Here is a 20177-nt window from a genome sequence, read left to right as displayed (position 1 = left end):
GATTTCTTCATAAACCCATTGGCTATTTAGTAGCATGTTGTTTAGCTTCCAAGTGTTTGTGTTTTTTTCCAGTTTTTTCTTGTGATTGATTTTTAGTTTCATACAGCTGTATTTGGAAAAGATGCATGATATGATTTTAGTCTTCTTAAATTTATTGGGACTCATTTTGTGGTCCAACACATGATCTATTTTTCCATAAGTCTCTGAGTTACTTTCTAGCATCCTTTCATTTCATCATGCGGAACAGATCTAATGGTAACAAATTCCCTCAGCTTTTGTTTATCTGGGAATATTTTTAATTTCTCTCTCACTTTTGAAGGATGGTTTTTCTATTCTTATATATAAAAATTATATACTCTCTATTCTATTCTTCTGGGGCTATATTAAAGGACTTCCATATTGTTCTTGATGATCTCTCATGAGTCACTTAGGCTCTTTTTGCTTTCATTCATACTTTTTTCTTTTTTGCTCTTCTGACTTGTTTTCTTCAAGTTCACTGATTCTTTCTTCTGTTTAAGTTTTTTTTTTAAAAATAGTTTCTGTCTCTTTCTTGATATTCTTATTTCATTCATGCATTGTTTTGCTGATTTTATTTAGTTGGCTTTCTGTGTTCTTTTTTTTTTTTTTAGCTCATTGATCATATTTAAGATGGTTATTTTGAATTCTTTGTCCAGTAATTCATAGATATCTGTTTATTTAGAACTTATTTCTGGAGATTTATTATGTTTCTTTGATTGGCCATGTTTCTCTATTTCTTTTTATGTGTTGTGATCTCATGTTGAGATTTAGGCATTTGAAAAAAACTGTCACTTCTCCCAGTCTTTATAGATTTGCTTTGTACAAGGGAAGGCCTCTATCAATCAGTCTAGCTAAAAACTCTGGGGCACTCTCATGCCTTTTCTGGGAATATGACTTCTCTGGTCTTGTTTGTATGCTTTCCCAGTTAAAGTTTTTTATTATTATTTTTTATTAAGAACTTGTAATCTCTTGCTCACCTTGGTATCTTTCATGCTATAGCTTCTCTGGTGCTGTGGTAATCTGTGGTATTTACCTTGTTCTCAGTGTCCTTCAATCTGGCATTCAAAGTATACTGCCTTTTTCATTAGCGCTCTGAGTCTGAGGAGATAGAAACCATTTACTTTCTAATTTCCTATTTTATTGTGGTGTTTTTAATCTTAGGGTGAGTTTTTATTTCTCTAACACTGGATTTAAGTTTGAATTGGTGTGAAATGTGTTTATTTTTATTTTATTTATTAATGATTATTATTATTTTTTTTTAAAGTGGGCTCCATTCTGGGCTGAGATCAAGAGTTGGGTGCTTAATTGACTGAGTCACCCAGGGTGGCCTGAAATGTATTTATTTTAAAAATTATGTTTCTATTGGTAGTTTACTAATAGACAGGAGCCGGGTAGCATGATTCATTCACACCAAATTGTCTCTTAACATTGCTAAGAATATGTGTTCTTTTTAATGTTTTATATAGAATTATAATACTGATTTTTTGAGCTATTTTACTTCTTTCTTCTCTATACATGTAGTTTGATTTTCTTTAATATTTTCTTGATTCAAACCTAATACTCCTTCACAGGAGTTAAAGGTTATTGCTCACATGTGCTAAAACAGAATGTGCGGGGTGCCTGTGTGGCTCCACTGGTTGAGCGTCCAGCTCCTGATTTTGGCTCAGGTCATGATCTCAGGGTTGTGAGATCAAGCTCCATGTTGGGCTTCATGCTGGGTGTAGAGCTTGCTAAAGATTCTCTCCCTGTGACCCTCCCTCATACTCTCTCTCCCTCAAACAAAACATAACAAAACAAAACAACACAGAATGTGCACTCTGTATTGGTAGATTCTATGTACCAGAAGGATTACAAGGCCTAAATGCATTATTGTAATTTTCTGCTGAAATGGAAATAATGTTGACTAGATCTAGAATATATTATGCTAATCACTAGTTTTGAAAGACTGAAGGGGAGAGGCCAAGTTAAGTCCAGTTTGAGTTGGTCTTTTGGGGCTAGGGCTAAGTTACCAAAATATACAGGTTGGTTATGCTTGCCAAGATTATATAGGTGGTTTGGAGGAAAGTAAGAGATAGCAGCTTGAGTGCAAGGTCAAAAGTCCAAGATCCATGGGCTGAACACAAGACCCCTTCTCCTGAGTTGTCTATGTGAGGCAGCAGGGCAGGGCATGGATTTTGGTGTCTTGGGGGAGTGGTGCTTTGGGAGGGGAGAACTAACACAGCCACAGAAGGCACTGCATTCAGATAAGGGCCTGCAGAAATTTTACCCAATTTCAGGGGGAACCTTAGAGATATAAAGGTATAAAGGACAGATTTCAGACTGGACACATGTGGTGGATGTCAAGTGGGAGGCTACTGTCGGCTTAGGGCTCTGTCTAATTCAGAGCATGTAGATATTGGGAATGCTTTAGCTATTCAGGAGACTATTGTTAAGCTTCACTTGGTCAAGGTGGGGAATGGCTGACAGTTTGATGCCGGTCTGGTTGGTTTTGGTTTGGGGTCTGAGTTGAGCAGCCTTTAGTTAGCGGTGATCATAATGACCCTGTGATTAGACAGTGGCAGGAACAGGAAGGAAGAGGCTCTATTTTTAGCAGTTAAAAATGCAGATTTGGAAACCATTGGAGCTATGTTTGAAACTAAATGCCAATATTTCTTATTTGAGTAACTTAACTAATATCTCTGAACTTTAGTTTTAGTTTTCTCATTGAGATAATAATGCCATATTCAAAGGATTGTAAAAATAAAATGTCTTATCCAATGGAACTTTCTCTGATGATAGAAATGTTTTTTAATGTCCAAGTGATAGCTACTAGACATATGTGGCTACTGAGCACTTGAAATTTAACTAGTGAAAATGAGTAACTGAATTTTATTTAGTTTAAATTAATTTAAATAGCCACATGTGGCTAGTAACTAGTATACTGGACAGCAGCTATAAATGATAGCTGTTATAGGGACTACTTAAAATATAAAAAGTTAGCTTTTTAGAATTTCCTTGACTGATATGTTCTTTCAGTTACTAATTTTTGTGCTTGTCATATTTTGTTTGATGTGCAGTGAAATATATACAATATTTCTATCTTGGAGAAAAAACCAAACATTTTAATAAGCATAAAAGAGACAATATATACATGCAAGATATATAATATACTTTAATCTTAATCACAAAATAATTATACCAAGTGTATAGGATTTCAGAAAAGCAAATGCTTGTGTTGTAATGAGCACTGGATGTTATAAGCAACTAATGAATTGTTGAACACTACATCAAAAACTAATGATGATTTAAAAAAAAAAAAGAAAAGCAAATGCTCTCTTCAGCTTTCAGTATTTGCAGGAGGAATGAACCACTCGTGCTGGTCATTGAAGCATTATTATATGTTTTGGATAGGTAGAAAGAAAGGAAAGGAAATTTCAGATGGAGACATGGTGAAAATAAAACTAGTAGGATAGGAACTTGCAAGATGTGATCAGGTCTCAGTGAGTAGGCTTATTTGCTGAAGCGTGGAGGTGGTCTAGAAGGTGAAATTAAGCTAGGAAAGTGGTTTAGAAGATGAGCTCCACCATATCATACCATTATAGCTGCCTTTGAATTGATAGCTAAAAAGCATGGGATTTATCTTTCAGGCAGTAAAAATTCAGAATCACTGAAGTTATTTAGAGCTAAAGAGAAATATAATCAAAATCTTGTTTTAGGAAAGTAACCCTGGTAGATGTACAAGAAACAGAGAAATGAGTTATGAAGCTTATACTAGTATGGACAAGAGGTAAAAGTTTTCTGAACTAGAAGGGTGACTATACAAATGAGACTCTGTACAGGTAAAACTGACAGATATTGCTGTGGATGCACTGGAAGGAGGTGAGTCGAGATATGACTCCAAGACTCAATCATAGCATTGGCTAGAGAGAGAGAGAGAGAGAGAGAGAGACTTAAGTATATACGATGTGGTAAGAGATAGGGATAGATGTATTATAGTAAGAACACTGAGGTGAATTGGAAAGTTTCATGGGGAAACAGAGTCACTTGATGGTTACTTGGCTACCAAGAAATTTCTGGGAGAAAATCACTATCTATATATTTTAGTGATGCATTGGAAAGTTAGCCTGAACCAACACTCACTCTGAAAACTTTAGTGTTTTTTTATATAAGGAATGAAGCATTTAAAATATGTCAACAAACACATGATCTGTAGAAAACTTAAATATAGTGATAATCAACAATGATGCCATCATGATTGTAACAGTAATTATTGAACTTCCTTCCTTCCACTTTGCCATCCTGCTCTCACTCTCCACCTTGCCCCCAAACTCTGCTAGCTTTATCCCTACTTTTTTAAGAGTGAACAAAAGCAAACACAATAATCAACTAGTCTGAGAACCTGAATCCAGTATCATGTGGTCTGGGTAATAAAGTTTTATTGATTATTACCAATAAATTAGGTAACAAACTAAAAAATTTTGGTTCTTTTCTTTTTTATGAGAATTGGAAGTGGAAAGTTATATTGGTATCAGCCATTTTCTTCTCATAGTCTTCATTAAATCTCTCATTCTGAGCAACAGTAAAGTGATTCTTCCAGTCTCCAACTGTCCCTGAAACAGTCATGTGGGAGAGAGTCAGTTTGCATTTCTCTACTCTCCTGTTTTTGTGTGAATATTTCTACTCTACTTTCCAGGGGGGCAGTATTGGACAAAATATTCCTCTTGCTAACCTGTCAGTTTCATTCTGAAGGGAAGAAGAATTTCTTATCTGACTTGTGGAACAAGGAGAGCCCATTACCTACTGAGTCACATTAATGGGGGAAATGAAACTACCACAATTAAAACAGCAGGCCTGTGGGGATTTCTTTTTCTCCTGCCCTCTTTGCACATCGAAGTGTGGTAGGTGCTTATGCCTGTAGTTTCCATCTATAGGCCCACTGAGAAGGGCTTGTATGTGGGAGAATTCAAGGTATAGTTTTGAGGAAGAAAACCAAAAAAGAAGATCCCCCAAATTTTCCAATTGCAATCCCTGTTACCTTTCTGCAGATTGTTTTTTTCCCATAGTGCTTACCATCATCTATTATCCTGGGTATTCTTGTTTATTTTGTTTGTGGCTAGAATATAATGTTCATGAGGGAAGAAATTTCTGTGTTTTGTTCACTGATCTGAACATTATCTAGAACAGTGCCTGACACATAGTAGCCACTCAGTATTTTTGAATGGATAAATCTAACTGATAGCATAGAGCCCTTATAAACCCATTATAAAATGGATTCTTTACCCCATCTGACTTAATTCTGTGTTTTCACCTTGTCAGCCAGATCTCTGGAGAGAAAGGGAGGATAAGGAATTGGATGTAGACTTCACACCTCACTCTCTAATTGTTTTCATTTCATTCCTGGTTTCCTACTTCTTTTCTCAGAATCATTTGTTATAGATCTTATTTTTCTTAGCCACAGAAAACTTCCTCAAGGCTGTGAAAGATTGGGCAAAAGAAAGTGTAAAAACCTTTTCTCATGAATGGAGAAACAGTGTGGTTCATGATTTTAGTAGAAATCGACGAATAGTTTGCCATTGGGTTCTGCTTCATAACATCAAATGAGGTGTGATGGACAATTTTATCTAGGATTTCATCATGTAGGTTTTTCCCAATAAATTCTGCCACCTTCTGAATTTCATGCTTTGGATTCTATAATGAGAGTAAAGTGAAGATTTGATATAAGATAATTGGTTTAAAAAGAATATTGAAATGAATTAATAATAGTAATCAGTAACATATCATGAGTTAAAATAAAAAAAAAACTTAGGGGCACCTGGGTGGCTCAGTCAGTTAAGCATCCAACTCTTGATTTTGGCTCAGGTCATGATCTCAGGGTTGTGAGATTGAGCCCCGTGTTGGGCTCCATGCTTAGTGTGGAGTCTGCTTGAGATTTTCTCCTTCTCCCTCTGCCCATCCCCCTGCTCTCATGCACTCTCTCTCAAATAAATAAATAAATAAATAAATAAAATCTTAAAAAAAATCTCTCACAAATACTCAAACTATCCAGAAATGATTCATTTTAATATGATGGCCCATATTGTTCTCTTTTTTATTAACTGGAACTACTAAGCTTTTCTTGCTCTAACATGGAAGCAAAAACTGAGTGTTATTAGAGAAACATTCACTATACAATGACATGCAGTGCATGGAGAATGCTTCGCTAAGAGCTATGCCCAAGTGTCCCATGCAAGTCAGTTATGGGAGGAGTCTTGGTCAGCCAAATGTGTATCAGAGAGAGTCCATAGACTGATGATAAGAACAAAGACATTGCAGAAGCATAGGGGCAGACAATTTAACAAGGGTGTCTCCTCTTTATGACATTGATAGAAATGTCCCAGACCATCTCAGTGGTGGCAGTCAATGGTAGCAAGAAAATGAGAGATGACTATTTTGCACCCATGAGGTACTCAAGAGGCACCCATGGCTAGTAAGTCTACTCCCCAGCATGTTCAGGTGTTTATGTATCCCTGAGAGGAGCTCATTTCCAATGTCTCCTCATTAGAGGGACACACAACCCTGAGGAGCTGTGGCTATGGGAAGTCCCTACCTTTAAAAGGAGTGGTAGGGGAAGGAAAGTGGAAAGGTTTAGCCTGACAACTGTGTCTTCTGCTTAAAAGCTTCTATGTCAAAAGTAGTACTTAATTTAATTGGCCTCACATAGACTAGGAATCAGCAAGAGTGGTGAGAATACTGAGCTTTGTGTGACTATTCAGGGGACATTCCAGAACATGACCACAGAAATATTTAAAAGGGCTCTAGGGACTCTGAGGTTAGACTACCTGCTCAATAAAGTTTCTTCATGGCATTCATAATACATTAGGATGTACCTTGTTAAAAGGGCATCATTCCTGGTGACATATCTTTCTTTGACACTGCTATGATACATATGGTAGACAAGCATCACCTATATGGAGTTTTCCTATTCTGAGTTTAATAGCACCCTTCCTTCTGTGGCTTCCTCAGTTTCTCATATCTACTCATGAAAGGGAAACTCCCCCCTTATAGCATACAACTCCCTGCCACAATATTTAACTGAGTATCTAAATCTAGAATTCTGTGAGTAGATAACTCTTTGCACTAAAATAGGGATATGTCCAACTTTTTCTGTTTGAAAAAACTAGAGTGGCATCTAAGCAACAACTAAACTCATAGATACAGAGAAGAGATTGATGTTGCCAGAAGTGGGGAGTGGGGGGTGGCAGTTGGGGTGGGCAAAATGGGTGAAGGGGGTCAAAAGATACAAACTTCCAGTTATAAAGTAAGTAAATTCTGGGGATGTAATGTACAGCATGGTGACTATGGTTAATAATACCGTGTTGTATATTTGACAGGTGCTAAGAAAATAGATCTTAAAAATTCTCATCACAAGAAAAAAATTCTGTAACTATGTGTGGTGATAGATGTTAACTGGACTTGTTGTGGTGCTCATGTCACAATATATACAAATATTAAATCATGTTGTACACCTGTAACTAATACAATGTTAAATGTCTATTATATCTCAACTAAAAAAATAGAAAAATTATGCTGTTTCACTCTTTTGATGTTCTGTAGAAACAACTAGATGAGGCCCAGCAGTGACTGAACTTAAGAGTTGTGCATCTAAACTAATGTGCCCATAAATACCCTAGGCATCTTATAAAGTGCACATTCTGACTTAGCAGGCCTGATGCGGTCTCTGAGAGCCCCATGCAGCTAATCTGTGAACCACCTTTTGAGTACCAAGGCTTTCAATGATAAATTGAAGAACAAAGACTGTAATTTTCATGGATCCCTGTATTTAGTTAAGTCATAGATAGTATTTATCATATTATCATTTTTAACATAATGATGGTATATCATTATATATACTATATAGTATAATGATAATATATATTATATAGTAACTCCCATGAACATCATCTTATTTAGTCCTCATATTAGATCTTGGCAGAGTATATATTACTACCTAGTTTTTGCATTTAGGGAAATTAAGTAAGTTTCTAAGATGTTAAGTGTCCTCACCAAGAATAATTGCCAGTAGGTGGTAAAGCCAGAACTTGAATTCATCTAAATCATTAGTATTTTCCATTACACCCTAACTTCTTAAACCATTTCTTGAAATTATGACATTTCTCAAGTACTAATGAAAAAACCCAAAATGTACTAGAAAATGTTTTCCTTTCTAAACAGAATTTTAAAATAGACATGAAAGGGGAAAAAAGGTATCACTCATATTTTGCCTATCTGGAAAAGGTGTACCATATGGGATATACTCTGGGGAGCACCAGGAAATTAGAGATGAAACTATATGATACGTAAACTCATGATATGCCATGTATGCTTTGATGAATGGAGGAGTAGCTAATGAAATGCAGCATTTTCTATTCCCTGTTTCAATCTGTGAGTCCCCAGTGGGGTCCATATATTATTACCTAAATGTCTTATGGTCCAATGGGAACACATTAGATAGCATTGCCCCTCACCTTCTTCACGTCCTCATAGAAGAGGTAGAGAATGCGGTGTTGGTCTTTGGCTTTCCACCATCCTTTCACATGGTCATGCCAAGAACCCCAGCACACTGCAAGGAGGGATGAAAAACAGGGTAATGAATAACAGAAGCCCAACAAATATTCCACTGAAAGGAGAGTTTCTAAAGAGAGGGAGAGTATCACACTGATGATTTCTTCACAGTAAAACAGGCAGAACCCTGGCTGTTCTAAGGAAATGATTCTTTCCTTTTAGAGTGTTTGAGGATTTTGAGAAAGGAAGGAAGCAAAGCTGAATTCTCTTACCTTTCCCAGCCAGAAAATTCTCAAAATACTCTTCCCAGGTTCCTGGAGCAGGAAGAGCTTTATTCATTCTTTGGAAATGGTAATAAGATACCATATTGTCCTTTGGATTTCTTGCTACATAGATTATCTAGGAATGGCAGGAGGAGGGAAAGAAGCAAAAATAGGATTAGACTTATATGTAGTTATTATCCATACAAATTATGTTCAAGTGGATACATTCCATACAGATGAGATTTTCTGATGCTGTATTCTTGTGATCTTGGTTTTTGTGGGACTTGAAAAGGATTCAAATCAATTTGCATATTGATTATTGTGAAGAGATAGACTCTCTGTTCTTTAACAAGGGAAGTTTTTTTTTAAGATTTTTTATTTATTTGTTTCTGAGAAAGAGAGAGAGAGGTGAGGGACAGAGGGAGAGGGAGAGACTCTCAAGCAGACCACACTCTGAGCATGGAGCCTGATGTGGGGCTTGATCTTAAGACCCTGAGATCATGACCTGAGCTGAAACCTAGAGTCAGATGCTTAACCAACTGAGCCACCCAGGTGCTCCAAAAAGTAAACTGTTTTAAGAGGAAATTGAAGACCACTCTAGGGTTGTTCTAAGGAGTAAACTGTGAATTCCTTTTGGTTTTTACCTTACAGTTTTTTTCTATGAAGGATGGTGGCAGCAAGTGGATGGGAAGATGTGTTTTCAGAGTCCGTGGTGAGGGCATTTCATTAGCTTGGTCCAAACCTGTAAAATTGATTTTTGATCACTTCCCACTATTTCTATTTGCTTCAAAATCTTGCTGCTTCCATTATTACTATTTTAGGAAAAATTGAACAATTCAAGTCATCTGTGAGAGCACCATAACTGTAAATTTGATCAGAGAGAATATTTCTAGCCTATAAATGATTTTTTTTTTTTAGCTGGAACAGTTTTTAACCATAACAAACAAGAAAATAGATAAATAAGAACCTAAAAAATTCAAACTCTTCCACCATGAAATTATTTTACTTGGACTCATCCTTGTGGAATAAAATTAATTTCTAATGGAGAATAAAAACTTAACTTACTTTTGTATAAGCAGTAACTCCATTAGAAAATGTCTGGAGTACAACAATGGCCAGACATACTTAAAAAAATGCAAAGTCACAGAATTCCTTAGTAGTTGCTTGAATGCCTAGAATTTAATTTTTTTCTAGTTTTTCAAAGTACTTATATTAATTCTTATGTCTTTTCTATTAGTTTTTTTCAGCTTTAATGCCTAGAATTTTTTTGAAAGATTTTATTTATTCATCTGAGACACAGAGATAGAGAGAGAGCACGAGCATGGGGAGAGGCAAAGGGAGAGGGAGAAGCAAGCTCCCCGCTGAGTCAGGAGCCTGATGTGGGGCTCCATCCCAGGACCCTGGGATCATGACCTGAGACGAAGGCAGGCGTTTAACCATCTAGCCACCCAGGCGCCCCGAATGCCTAGAATTTTGAGAGGGCTATGTGATAGCAAAAATCCTAAGTGTATATTTCAGACCTTAGTCAAGTGTGGCTATTTGATACTTACCAGATGCTATGGATGGGATTATCCATTCGATGAAAGGAATTCGTACATGAGTAGGTGCTCGTTGACTTTTGTCAATATCACCTTCATTTTGTATTAAGTCCACTATTTCCTGAGTCCATGTTGTTCCTTATTCCACATGTAAGATGATGATGCATAGACATTTAGTATATTACATTTCTTAAAATATGATTATACTTATTAGAACATCTCTCTGAATTTTAAAGCTAGGTTTATAGTGGAATTCAGAAAACATTTTTTATTTATGTCTTGTGTTATCATAATGTGAATTTTTTATACAAAGGCTGCAATTTGGAGTAGATATTACATTGATAAATATGCAGTTCATTTTTTTGCCTGTCACAACCATTAATTTGTGGATTTCCTATTGATGTAGCTGCATTGTTTTAAGATAGAATGAAAAGTCTTTCTCACCTGATTATAATCTCCTGGAGAGTAATCACTATGTGATTACTGTTTCCCAAGTGCATAGTGTGTGGCTGCCACATAGGAGGTATTTAATATGTGTTGGCTGAATGAACAAATGAATGATTATTACCTGGGCTTGATATTGATCATTAGTACTTAGTATCCATTTTCAACTGTTTCTCAATTTTCCCCTTATCTCAGGGACTGAAAGGCTAAAAAGTATATTCCCTAGACTTCTTTACCACTAAGATTTTGAATACTATTTAGATTCTGCTGATGAAACGCATTGGAAGGTGGAAGAGAGGTAGAGGTCATTCTTCCCGAGGTGGTAACACTGATGGTAGCTCCCAACAGATAGAAATTTTGCATAGGCCATACACATTTTGCTGCCTAGTGCCTTGAACTCAAGAAGCCACTGGAAGAATGGCTTCTGTCTCCCAGCCTCAGTCAGTTTCTGTGTGCTGCCTGATTCAGACTAATATAGTTCCTACCAAATGAATCTTCAGACTTTGATGAGGAACTGTTGTACCAGATATTTTGACAAATCCATGTCAGGAAGATGTTTGACAATTTTAGGATGGTTCTCTGAATCCTGGATATGGGCTGATCTTCCTATATTCTCTAACACCAGCTCTCATTACGGATGCCTTTTCTCATACTGTCAGTTCAGTGCTTTTAGTCCTACAGGAAGGGCATAAGTCAGGGAACAATGAAAATATTACATTTTATATCCTAGATGAGTTAGGTCTCTAATAATTTCTGGCACCAACTCTTTCATTACAGGATAAAGGACCAATATTTCTTTAGCTATCTAATCAAAGAGAGAGCTCTTTGTACTGATTTTATGTGTTCACTCTGAATTTACAGCCATTTAATGCCAGCTAACATTAGGGCAGGTTCACGTGTTGCTAGAGGTTTGGGGATGAATGGAATGACTCCTCAATTCATCCTCTAGAAATCAGTGATTTTATAATATATTTTTCTCTTGGCTCATTCCCAGAGTATTTATTATTCTTTTTAAAAATTTAGGTGTAAACCACATTTGTTGTCTATGCTTATTTCTTCTTCCCTCTAATAAATATAACTTTTATTAATGGGTAAGGTTTTAGTTATGATTAAATGTTACATTAGCTGGCAAGCATTTTTTTTTTTTTTGAGTGTGTTATTTGGGTCATTCAAGCCTTATTAACCCTAACCCTTAAAAACCTTAAATGAACCAAATCTTACTGCTCACAATTGGCAGGTGGAGAAAAGATTAATTTTTAAACATTATACTTAAATGATGTAAACATGTACTGAAACGATGATAAAGTAGAGTTGTGGACAAAATTAAGACTGTGAGATGTGATCCTCACCAGTGATTACTTTTACGTTCACATTAGGAAAGTTTAATCCTGAACAGGCTCTTGATGAGTAAGATTAGAAAATTAGGACCAATATGAAACTGATGGATAAATGAGAGTCTAAGACTCCCATCTGCTGGCAGTCTTTTTTTTTTTTTTTTAAGATTTTATTTATTTATTCATGAGAGACAGAGAGAGAGAGAGAGAGGCAGAGGGAGAAGCAGGCTCCCAAGGAGCAGGGAGGCCGATGCGGGACTCGATCCCAGGACCCTGGGATCATGACCTGAGCCGAAGGCAGACGCTTAACCATCTGAGCCACCCAGGCGCCCTGCTGGCAGTCTTTTATCAGGATCATTAGAGATAAAGACTCAAGAGGGGTTTGAACATACAATCTCAGAAATGCTTAGATTTAGAGTTTTTGGTGTGTGTGCACATGTGTGTGTTTCGATGTGAACATCTGTGTGTGTGTAAGAGGAGTTATTGACAGGGAGCTTGATTTTGCAAAAACCAAATGTATATGCAATCTGGGTGTGAATTGAATAGTGTATTTTTAGTATATATGTAGATATGCATAAATATCTGCAGAGAACTATTTCTCCCTGCTCATCCTGAAATTTTTATGATACAGTGGCTGAACTCAAGAAGTCTTTCTTCTACAGCAACTTTTGTTAAACTGATTATTGAAACAAGGAAGTAGGTTCACAACATACCACAAGGGAAGATAGAAATCAAAAGAGTAGTTCTCAGACCCTGAACAAGGGCTTCTGGAGGCTGCTGAGGTGAAATCAGCAATGCAGGACCAAAGCTCCCGTAATTCTTCCCCAAGCCAGCCTTAGGATCCCCTTTTTAGCTTACACACACAAAGCAGTTTTTTACAGGATCTGCAATAAGGGCCTGCATTGGGAACAAACAAATCAAATCTAGCCCGTTAGTTCTTGGCTATTTGAGTCACTCTCTCCTGAGGAAGTAAAAAAATATGTACATTATAGGAAGAATTAAATTCTTAAAATTTTGTGCATTATTTTAATTTTTTTTTCTGTAGTTTCAGTTTCCACAAGTGATTTGACTTAGCCATATCACTCTGTCCAGTAAACAATTTTCCAACCCAGATCAGTCTTTATTTCATTATTAATATTTTCCCCACTCACCTTCCTTTCTCTTCTTCACCTCCCCACTTCCCCTTCCACCTACCTGCTTTAGGATAGGTGGCAATAAGCAGATCATCAGACTTGGCTTGGAAGTTCCAGATCTGGTCCCACATGTCACAGGTAGGTGTGGGTTGCAGAATCCCCTTCACATAGTCGACAGGTAGGCGCTCTGTTCCATCAAATTTAAAATCCTCCATTTTGTTTAAGGCCATTAGTGTCAGAAATCAGAGTACTGCTCCAGATAAAATGTTACTGCTCAATCAGCACAAAGCTGAATTCTATTTATTGTACAGACAATGCAAAACAGACTGCAAGTTCTTCCCGGACAGTCTGGGGATGGCCGGCAGTCAAGGCGGAAAGTAGATAGAGGTCTGCCAGCCCAAGTTACAGGAAGCTCGGAACTACGGTCTAGGCCTTTGTACACAGGCGTTTTCTTAATGAGCTCCAGCCCTCCTCCCATCCAGGCTATGATGTAATACCAGAGGCCCTCCCAAATCCTGGCTGCTGTGTCATGTTCATGTTCAGTCCTGCTCATCTGTGTCAGTTTAACAAGAGTTAGTGCCATGTTGTTTAGGTTTTTCATCTTTGTGTTCATAAAATAATTTACAGATATTCACTAATTGTTTCTTCTGTGAATTTTAAGCTAATTAAAAAGTTACAGAGAATTTGCTCATGGAATTAGATAGCAATATAGAATAACTTCCTTGAAAGGCTGAAGGGAAATTTCTGTGGGCTCTTGGCAAGAAGGTCCTAGATTTGAATCTCCTAGCACAAATATCTGGAAGGGTCAGTGTTGTTATTTTTAAGAGTAAAATAAAATACACTCTATTAGAGAAGGTTCTCTTCCTTTTGTAGGCTGTACAGTGTCAGTATCAAAACAGGCATGTCTCATTTAAAGCAAAAGAGACACAGACAACTCCTTGCTTTTTCCTTGGAACCATTTCTGGTTCCCTCTTGAATTCTCTTCTCCTGTTTCAACCATTACCTCTTCTCTGCTGGCCACCTCTAAAACAAGGCCAGATTCCTTTTAGGTTTTTTTTTTAAGATTTATTTTAGACAGAGAGAGAGAAAAAGAAAGTGAACACGTGTACATGAGTTGGGGGAGGGGCAGGTGGAGAGAATCTCAAGCAGACTCTCTGCTGAGTGCAGAGCCCTATGCCAGGTGTGATCTCAGAACCTTGAGACCATAACCTGAGCCGAAATCAAAAGTTGGATGCTTAACTGACTGAGCCATCCACGTGCTCCTCCTTTTAGTTTTTAACTGCTAAATATTACAGGTCACCCACCTAGTTTTCTTGTCTCTTACTGTGATATAAGGAATATATAGGACTTTGTCTCTGATTCCTTGCACAGAGTTTCAAAAACTCTTGGAAGTTCCTGAGTGATTATTCATAATGAGTCCCTTTAGACTATTCCTGTTTATGCTAATGAGGTAGCTCCTGATGGCCCCCCTAGATAATTTCAGAGGACAGACTGGCCACACCAGAAAGATCAGACAGGTGATTAGAGGGTTAGAATTTTCAGTCCCATCTCCAACCTCCAGCGAAAAGAGAGGGGCTAGAGACTGAGTCCAAGCATGCCGCCAATGACATGGTAAGACCTCAATAAAACTGCTCACTGAAGTTCAGTGGAGTTTCCTAGTTGGTGAACACATTTATGTGCTTAGAAGGTGGTATACTCAGATTCCATGGGGAGAAGGCATGGCAGCTCTGTGTTCCCTCTCTATCAAGAACTTGCCCTGGGCACCTCTTCCATTTGGCTGTTCCTGATCTGTATCTTTTAGGATAAAACTCTTACTTGTAGGGATAGTGCTTTCAGCGAGTTCTGTTAAGTCATTCATTCTAGTGATTTGTTGAACCTAAGGGGTCATGGGAAGCTCCAAATTTATAGCTGGTTTCTCAGAAGTGCAGATGGTCCCCAAGACTTGTGGAGACATCTGAAGTGGCATCTGAAGTGAGGGCAGTTTTGTGAATAACTTTGCCTTTAACTTGGGGTCTTCACTAACTCTAGGTAGTTAGTGTCAAAACTGAATTGAATTGCAGAACACCCAATCAATGTCAGAGAATTATTGTTGGATTATCTTTCTTGCCCTAGGCTTTTTTAGAATCCATTCTGTTTCAAGCAATCAGGAATTTCACTTTTGCTTAAAGCCCTTTCCACCCAAACCTTTACAACATCCCATAAGGGCCTTCACCTCCTACAGGACTGCAGCCAGAAGGGCCTTTGTTTCCATCCTGGCAGGCACCCAGCTCCCTCCTGCATTGATGCTGCCTTTCTTCTGTGGGTACTGTCCTGGCTATTGCTGGTTTGGTTCTTGTTTTTTTTTTTTTTTTTTTTTTTGCTTCCTCCAAGTCTTTTTTAATGTCTTTCTTAAATGTACCCTTTCTGGAGAGGCTTTCTTTGAATTTCAGTGTCATCTGAACTGGTCCTTCCTATTTGCTTGCTTGTAGCACCTCCTTTCCTTTAGAACAGCCATCAGAATTTAGTCTTGCTTGTTTACTTGTTAACATTTTCTGCCTCCTATCCTATACTCTTAGACGTATAAAACAGGGCCTGGGTTCTGTCTTGTCTTCTCACTCCATGCCAGCTCTATGCCTAGTGCCTAACATGCCACTATTTCTTGAGATAAAGAATGAATAAACCTAAGTAGAAAATGGAAGAAGTGAGTTCTGTGAGCCATTATTATTGTGGGGATTAGGTGAGCCTTGTGGCTATCACTTGGTAGTCTGCAGACAGAAGTCAGAAGTCAGACTGCCTGTATTTGAATCCTGCACCAACTCCTAGTAGCTGTGAGTTACAGACTTGTCACACATTGGGCACCAAAGATGAAGTTATACCCTTTCCTCCTCTAATTCTTCACCAAACTACTATTATAGTAAACAACTACTACTTTTACCTCTTCTTCTTCTGACTCTGTTCCTATCTTTTTCTGGGTTTGAAAGGAGATTCCAACTCTCAGTGCACTCGTTGGATGTCCCAGTTGCAAATTTTAGTAACCTGTTCAGGCCACAAATGTGATCCATTGAAAAAATTATGACTGGGATTTCTAATCTGTTTTTCTTAGGAAAAGTCAGAGTACTGGTTACTCTCTTTAAATAGGTTCTTTTTTAGTGTTTTTACAAAAAGAATTTGTCTAAAATATATTTTGGTTCAGTAAGCTGTTTTAAAAGACAACCATTGGAAAGTGAGCTGAGTTTGTATTGAATAAAATTTAATTGGAATGCATTCACTCCTTGAATCAATATTTAGCTTAGGTTCATTAAAAATGCCTCATTTGTTATGCAAGTTTTCAACCTAAACCAGGAGGAAGGAACAATAAAGCCATAATCAATAAAACCTGAGCATCCAGACTGGGCTGGGATTGAGAAACATCTGTGGTTTACCCATAATTTGCTTCCATTCTACCTTATTCTACTTAGAGTGCTCTTTTTTTTCTTTTTAAAGTAGGCTCCACACCCAACATGGAGCCTAGTGTGGGGCTTGAACTCACGATCCCGAGATCAAGGTCTGAGCTGAGATTAAGAGTTGGACACTTAACCAACTGAGCCACCCAGGCACCCCTCTATTTAGATTGCTTTAGTGGCTCTTTGTAATACTCTGTTCCAGAAATAAGTAGGGAAAAAAATGAAACTGAAATGAATTGTATTAATACTTGCTACTTTAATCAACTCCAGAGATTGGGGTTGGTTATGAACTCTAAGTGAAGTAAGGATGTAGGAAATCTTTAATCTCAGATAATTCTTTAAGAAACAAATACAAGAATCCTTTATATTTTCAGAAAAATAAGCTGTGTCAAAACACAGAACACCCAGTTGCATTTGAATTTCAGATAAATAATGAATGAGTTTTCAGTATAAGTATATCCCATGCAATATTTGGGACGTATTTAAACTTAAAATAATTATTTATTGTTTATCTGAAATACAAACATAACTGGGTGTTCTGTATTTTATTTGGTAACTCTAGGTAGTCAAGAAGATGTTAGCTAAATTTAACTTCAAAACAGAAAAACTGGAAGTTTAATGAGTGGGATTAGAAAGATGACTGAACTAGAAAGCCCTTCAGAATCCCACATAAGCTGAGTGACCTCCAGACTCTTTTCCACTGGTTTGTGGGTAAATGTGTACTGTTTGCACTTCCCAGTTGGTAGCATCTTTGCAGATTCCTTTTCTAGGCCTGGAGATTTACTCAGCTTGTTTTGTGGGGATGGCACTACTTTGTGGGTGACTATCGGTAAGGAAATGACACATAAAAATTTCAGTATGAAAAGCAGTGAATAAACAGAAATGGCAATCTAAATAGAATAAAGTAGAATGGAAGCAAATTATGGGTAAACCACAGATGTTCCAGTGTCTTAGATGAGACTTTTACGTATGCTTGGCCTTGATCGATCCTTATTCGTGTTGAGGGACCTAGGGGCAGGGAGAGATAGTGGGCACATGTGGGCACATTTGTTTCATGAGAAGCTTACTTCATTGTGCTACAGCATATCGCAATGCAGTGTATTCTCCAATATCCAGTTTACTCAAATGAAAAAAGAAAGAAAAGTATTTTGGTCCCCAAAAAGGAGTCCTTGAGCTCCCAGCACCAGTAAAGAAAGGCAAGAACAGCAGGGAAGCAGCCGTAGCTAACATGTTAGGAATTCTGATTGACTGGTAGGGTCTGAAAGTGGAAGGGGCACCCTTGTCTGTGAAACAGTTTGCGAGAACCACAAGGAGACCTCCTTCTCTGAACCGGGGAGTGCTTTTGCTTTGTCAGTGTTCCTAGGTCCTGAGGTTCTGTGAAGCAGCCATGGCCTGCCTCTGTTCCCAGCAAGTGGAGAGTGAGTAGGGGGTACTCTCCCTGCCTACCCCTTCTTTGTCATTTGAAAACAAGCACACAGGCTCTTTCTCTTTTCAAGCTTTAATGTTCATTGCTACAAGGAAACAGAAGGTTAACAAAAGATAGCCAGTGGGGGATATATAGAATTTGTAATTTTACTGGTCTCTCTTTCCTGACTTCCTTGCTGGACCAGGATTTAGCTGCTTTCAGAAATTAGAAGGTCAGAGGAGGGAGTTATCAGCATTAACGTTGGGAAGAAAGGATGGAGACTGGGAGCAGGAGACTTTGGCCATTGATAAAGATATCCCCACAGATGAAGAGGGGAGGAGGAATTCCCATTTACTAAGGGCCTTGCATGTGTAAGATCTTGTGACTGCCTCAATGGAAAAACATAGTCTCTGCTTTCAGAGAATTTGCAGTCTGATGCAGAGATAGATATGCAATAAAGCAATTAGAATATAGTATGATACTTACTTTAATGGACTATGGACACAGTGTGGCTAGAGCATTGGAGAAGGAGCACTGAAGTCAGACTGGACTTGGGAGAGTTCTTCCGGAATAGAGAAGACATTTAAACTGAGGCCTAAAGGATGAACTGAGGTTGGCCACGTGACTGAGAGAGCAAGGTGGTCTAGGTAGAGGAGCTTGTATGTGCAAAGGCACAAAGAGGTAAGGTGTTTTCAGGGGGAAGTGGGCAGCATTGCTGGAGGGCAGGGGGAGTGCAAGGAGTGGTGGAAGAGGAGAAGGGCAAGTGTCAGTCTTGCAAGACCTTAGATGTTGGAAAGGAGCTTAAGTTAGATACTCTGTAGATAAAGGGGAATCTATTGAAAAGTTTTCAGGGTGGCAGCAAATGCCGTATTTAATCTTTGCACTAATCCTTTGAGGTAGGAAGTTGTATCTCAAATTTAGGTAGCAACTCAAAGTAAAATAAGGACCTCAACTTCAGAGGGTAGTAAATGGTAAAGTGAGGACTCCATTCCATTTGTGTCCGACTGCAGAGTCCAGGCACTTTCCTTTTCACAGAGCTCTACAGTCTGGAGATGACAAATATGGGAGGAAGTGATTTTCAAGCATCTGTGCCTTTCTAAAAGCATATCTACTAACACACAGGTTAGTGTTGGGTCTGGCTGTCACTGCCTCTAGGAAGACAAGGAAGGTCATTCAGCCCTCTCTCTGGTCCATGATGTCAGCCTCCAAGGCTCTAGCATGGCAACTTACAGTTATAACAGTGAAGTCAACTTCACATTTTAGAAAGGTTTAAAATGAAAATCAGGGGCGCCTGGGTGGCTCAGTCATTAAGCGTCTGCCTTCGGCTCAGATCATGATCCCAGGGTCCTGGGATCAAGCCCCGCATTGGGCTCCCTGCTCGGCGGGAAGTCTGCTTCTCCCTCTCCCACTCCCCCTGCTTGTGTTCCCTCTCTCGCTGTGTCTCTCTCTGTCAAATAAATAAACAAAATCTTTAAAAAAAAATGAAAATCACTATTTACATGTTAACTTCCAACTCTCTGGAGTGTTTGCTTAGAGTGAATGACTTATTTGAGGAAGGGCCTGTGTAACCTGTATGTTGGTTGGAGGCATTGTCTAGCAATAAAATGAAAGCCTTTGCAAAATGTGGCCACAAAAAGTCTTTAAAGGTTGGGATAGTTGGTTGAAGTCACACATGCTATATGATTATTACAGGTTGGAATCACCAATGGTAGCATCTTAATCCCTGGTAAGGTATTGTGAATATTTTGCCATTGATACAACCAGGCCATGTGAAGCAGGAGGAGTGTGCCAAAACTAAAGACCTCTGTGAAATTCACTCTTCCCTTGGGTTCCCAAAATTTGAAACTGTAGACTATTAGCAACAACTCTCTGGCTGTTGGTAATTGGTTCAGATCTCAAACCACAGGGAGCTTTATTGAATGAATATAAAATACTGAATGTGAATGCAAAACATATGGATCATCTTTACACTTGTGCCCTGGTCTAGGCAAGCCTTCTGTGCTCTTGCAAGGAAAGGAATGACAAAAAAGTTGCTAATATTACTCATGAAAATAACAATTTCATGCTGAAAATATGGTGTGCCTAGTTTTTATCAGAACT

The 20177-nt window shown here is 38.2% G+C and overlaps 1 protein-coding gene across 1 annotated transcript; it reads right to left on the bottom strand.

The window, feature by feature from the left end:
- Positions 1–3145: 3145 nt before the first annotated feature.
- SULT1C4 (sulfotransferase family 1C member 4) lies at positions 3146–13700 on the bottom strand. The gene is made up of 7 exons (XM_045885302.3): positions 13312–13700; positions 10352–10477; positions 9446–9543; positions 8811–8937; positions 8502–8596; positions 5505–5685; positions 3146–4607 (listed from the first exon to the last, which is right to left on the bottom strand). Exons 1-7 carry the CDS (start codon positions 13478–13480, stop codon positions 4492–4494), a joined length of 912 nt encoding a protein of 303 aa, XP_045741258.1. The 5' UTR covers positions 13481–13700; the 3' UTR covers positions 3146–4491.
- Between the last annotated feature and the right edge of the window lie 6477 nt (positions 13701–20177).

This window comes from Mirounga angustirostris, unplaced genomic scaffold (assembly GCF_029215605.1).
Source record: "Mirounga angustirostris isolate CCGP_5_RB_7025 unplaced genomic scaffold, mMirAng1.0.hap1 SCAF_10, whole genome shotgun sequence".
NCBI classification, from domain to species: domain Eukaryota; kingdom Metazoa; phylum Chordata; class Mammalia; order Carnivora; family Phocidae; genus Mirounga; species Mirounga angustirostris.
This window is presented reverse-complemented; position numbering and strand designations above follow the sequence as displayed.

Excerpts from the sequence above, each read along its gene's own strand:
- SULT1C4 (XM_045885302.3), bottom strand. The coding sequence starts at position 13,480 with ATGGCCTTAAACAAAATGGAGGATTTTAAATTTGATGGAACAGAGCGC. Across the intron at positions 10,478-13,311 it reads TGCCACCTATCCTAAAGCAG|GAACAACATGGACTCAGGAA; the intron begins GTAGGTGGAAGG and ends ATGTGGAATAAG. Across the intron at positions 8,938-9,445 it reads TCATAGAAAAAAACTGTAAG|ATAATCTATGTAGCAAGAAA; the intron begins GTAAAAACCAAA and ends TGCCATTCCTAG.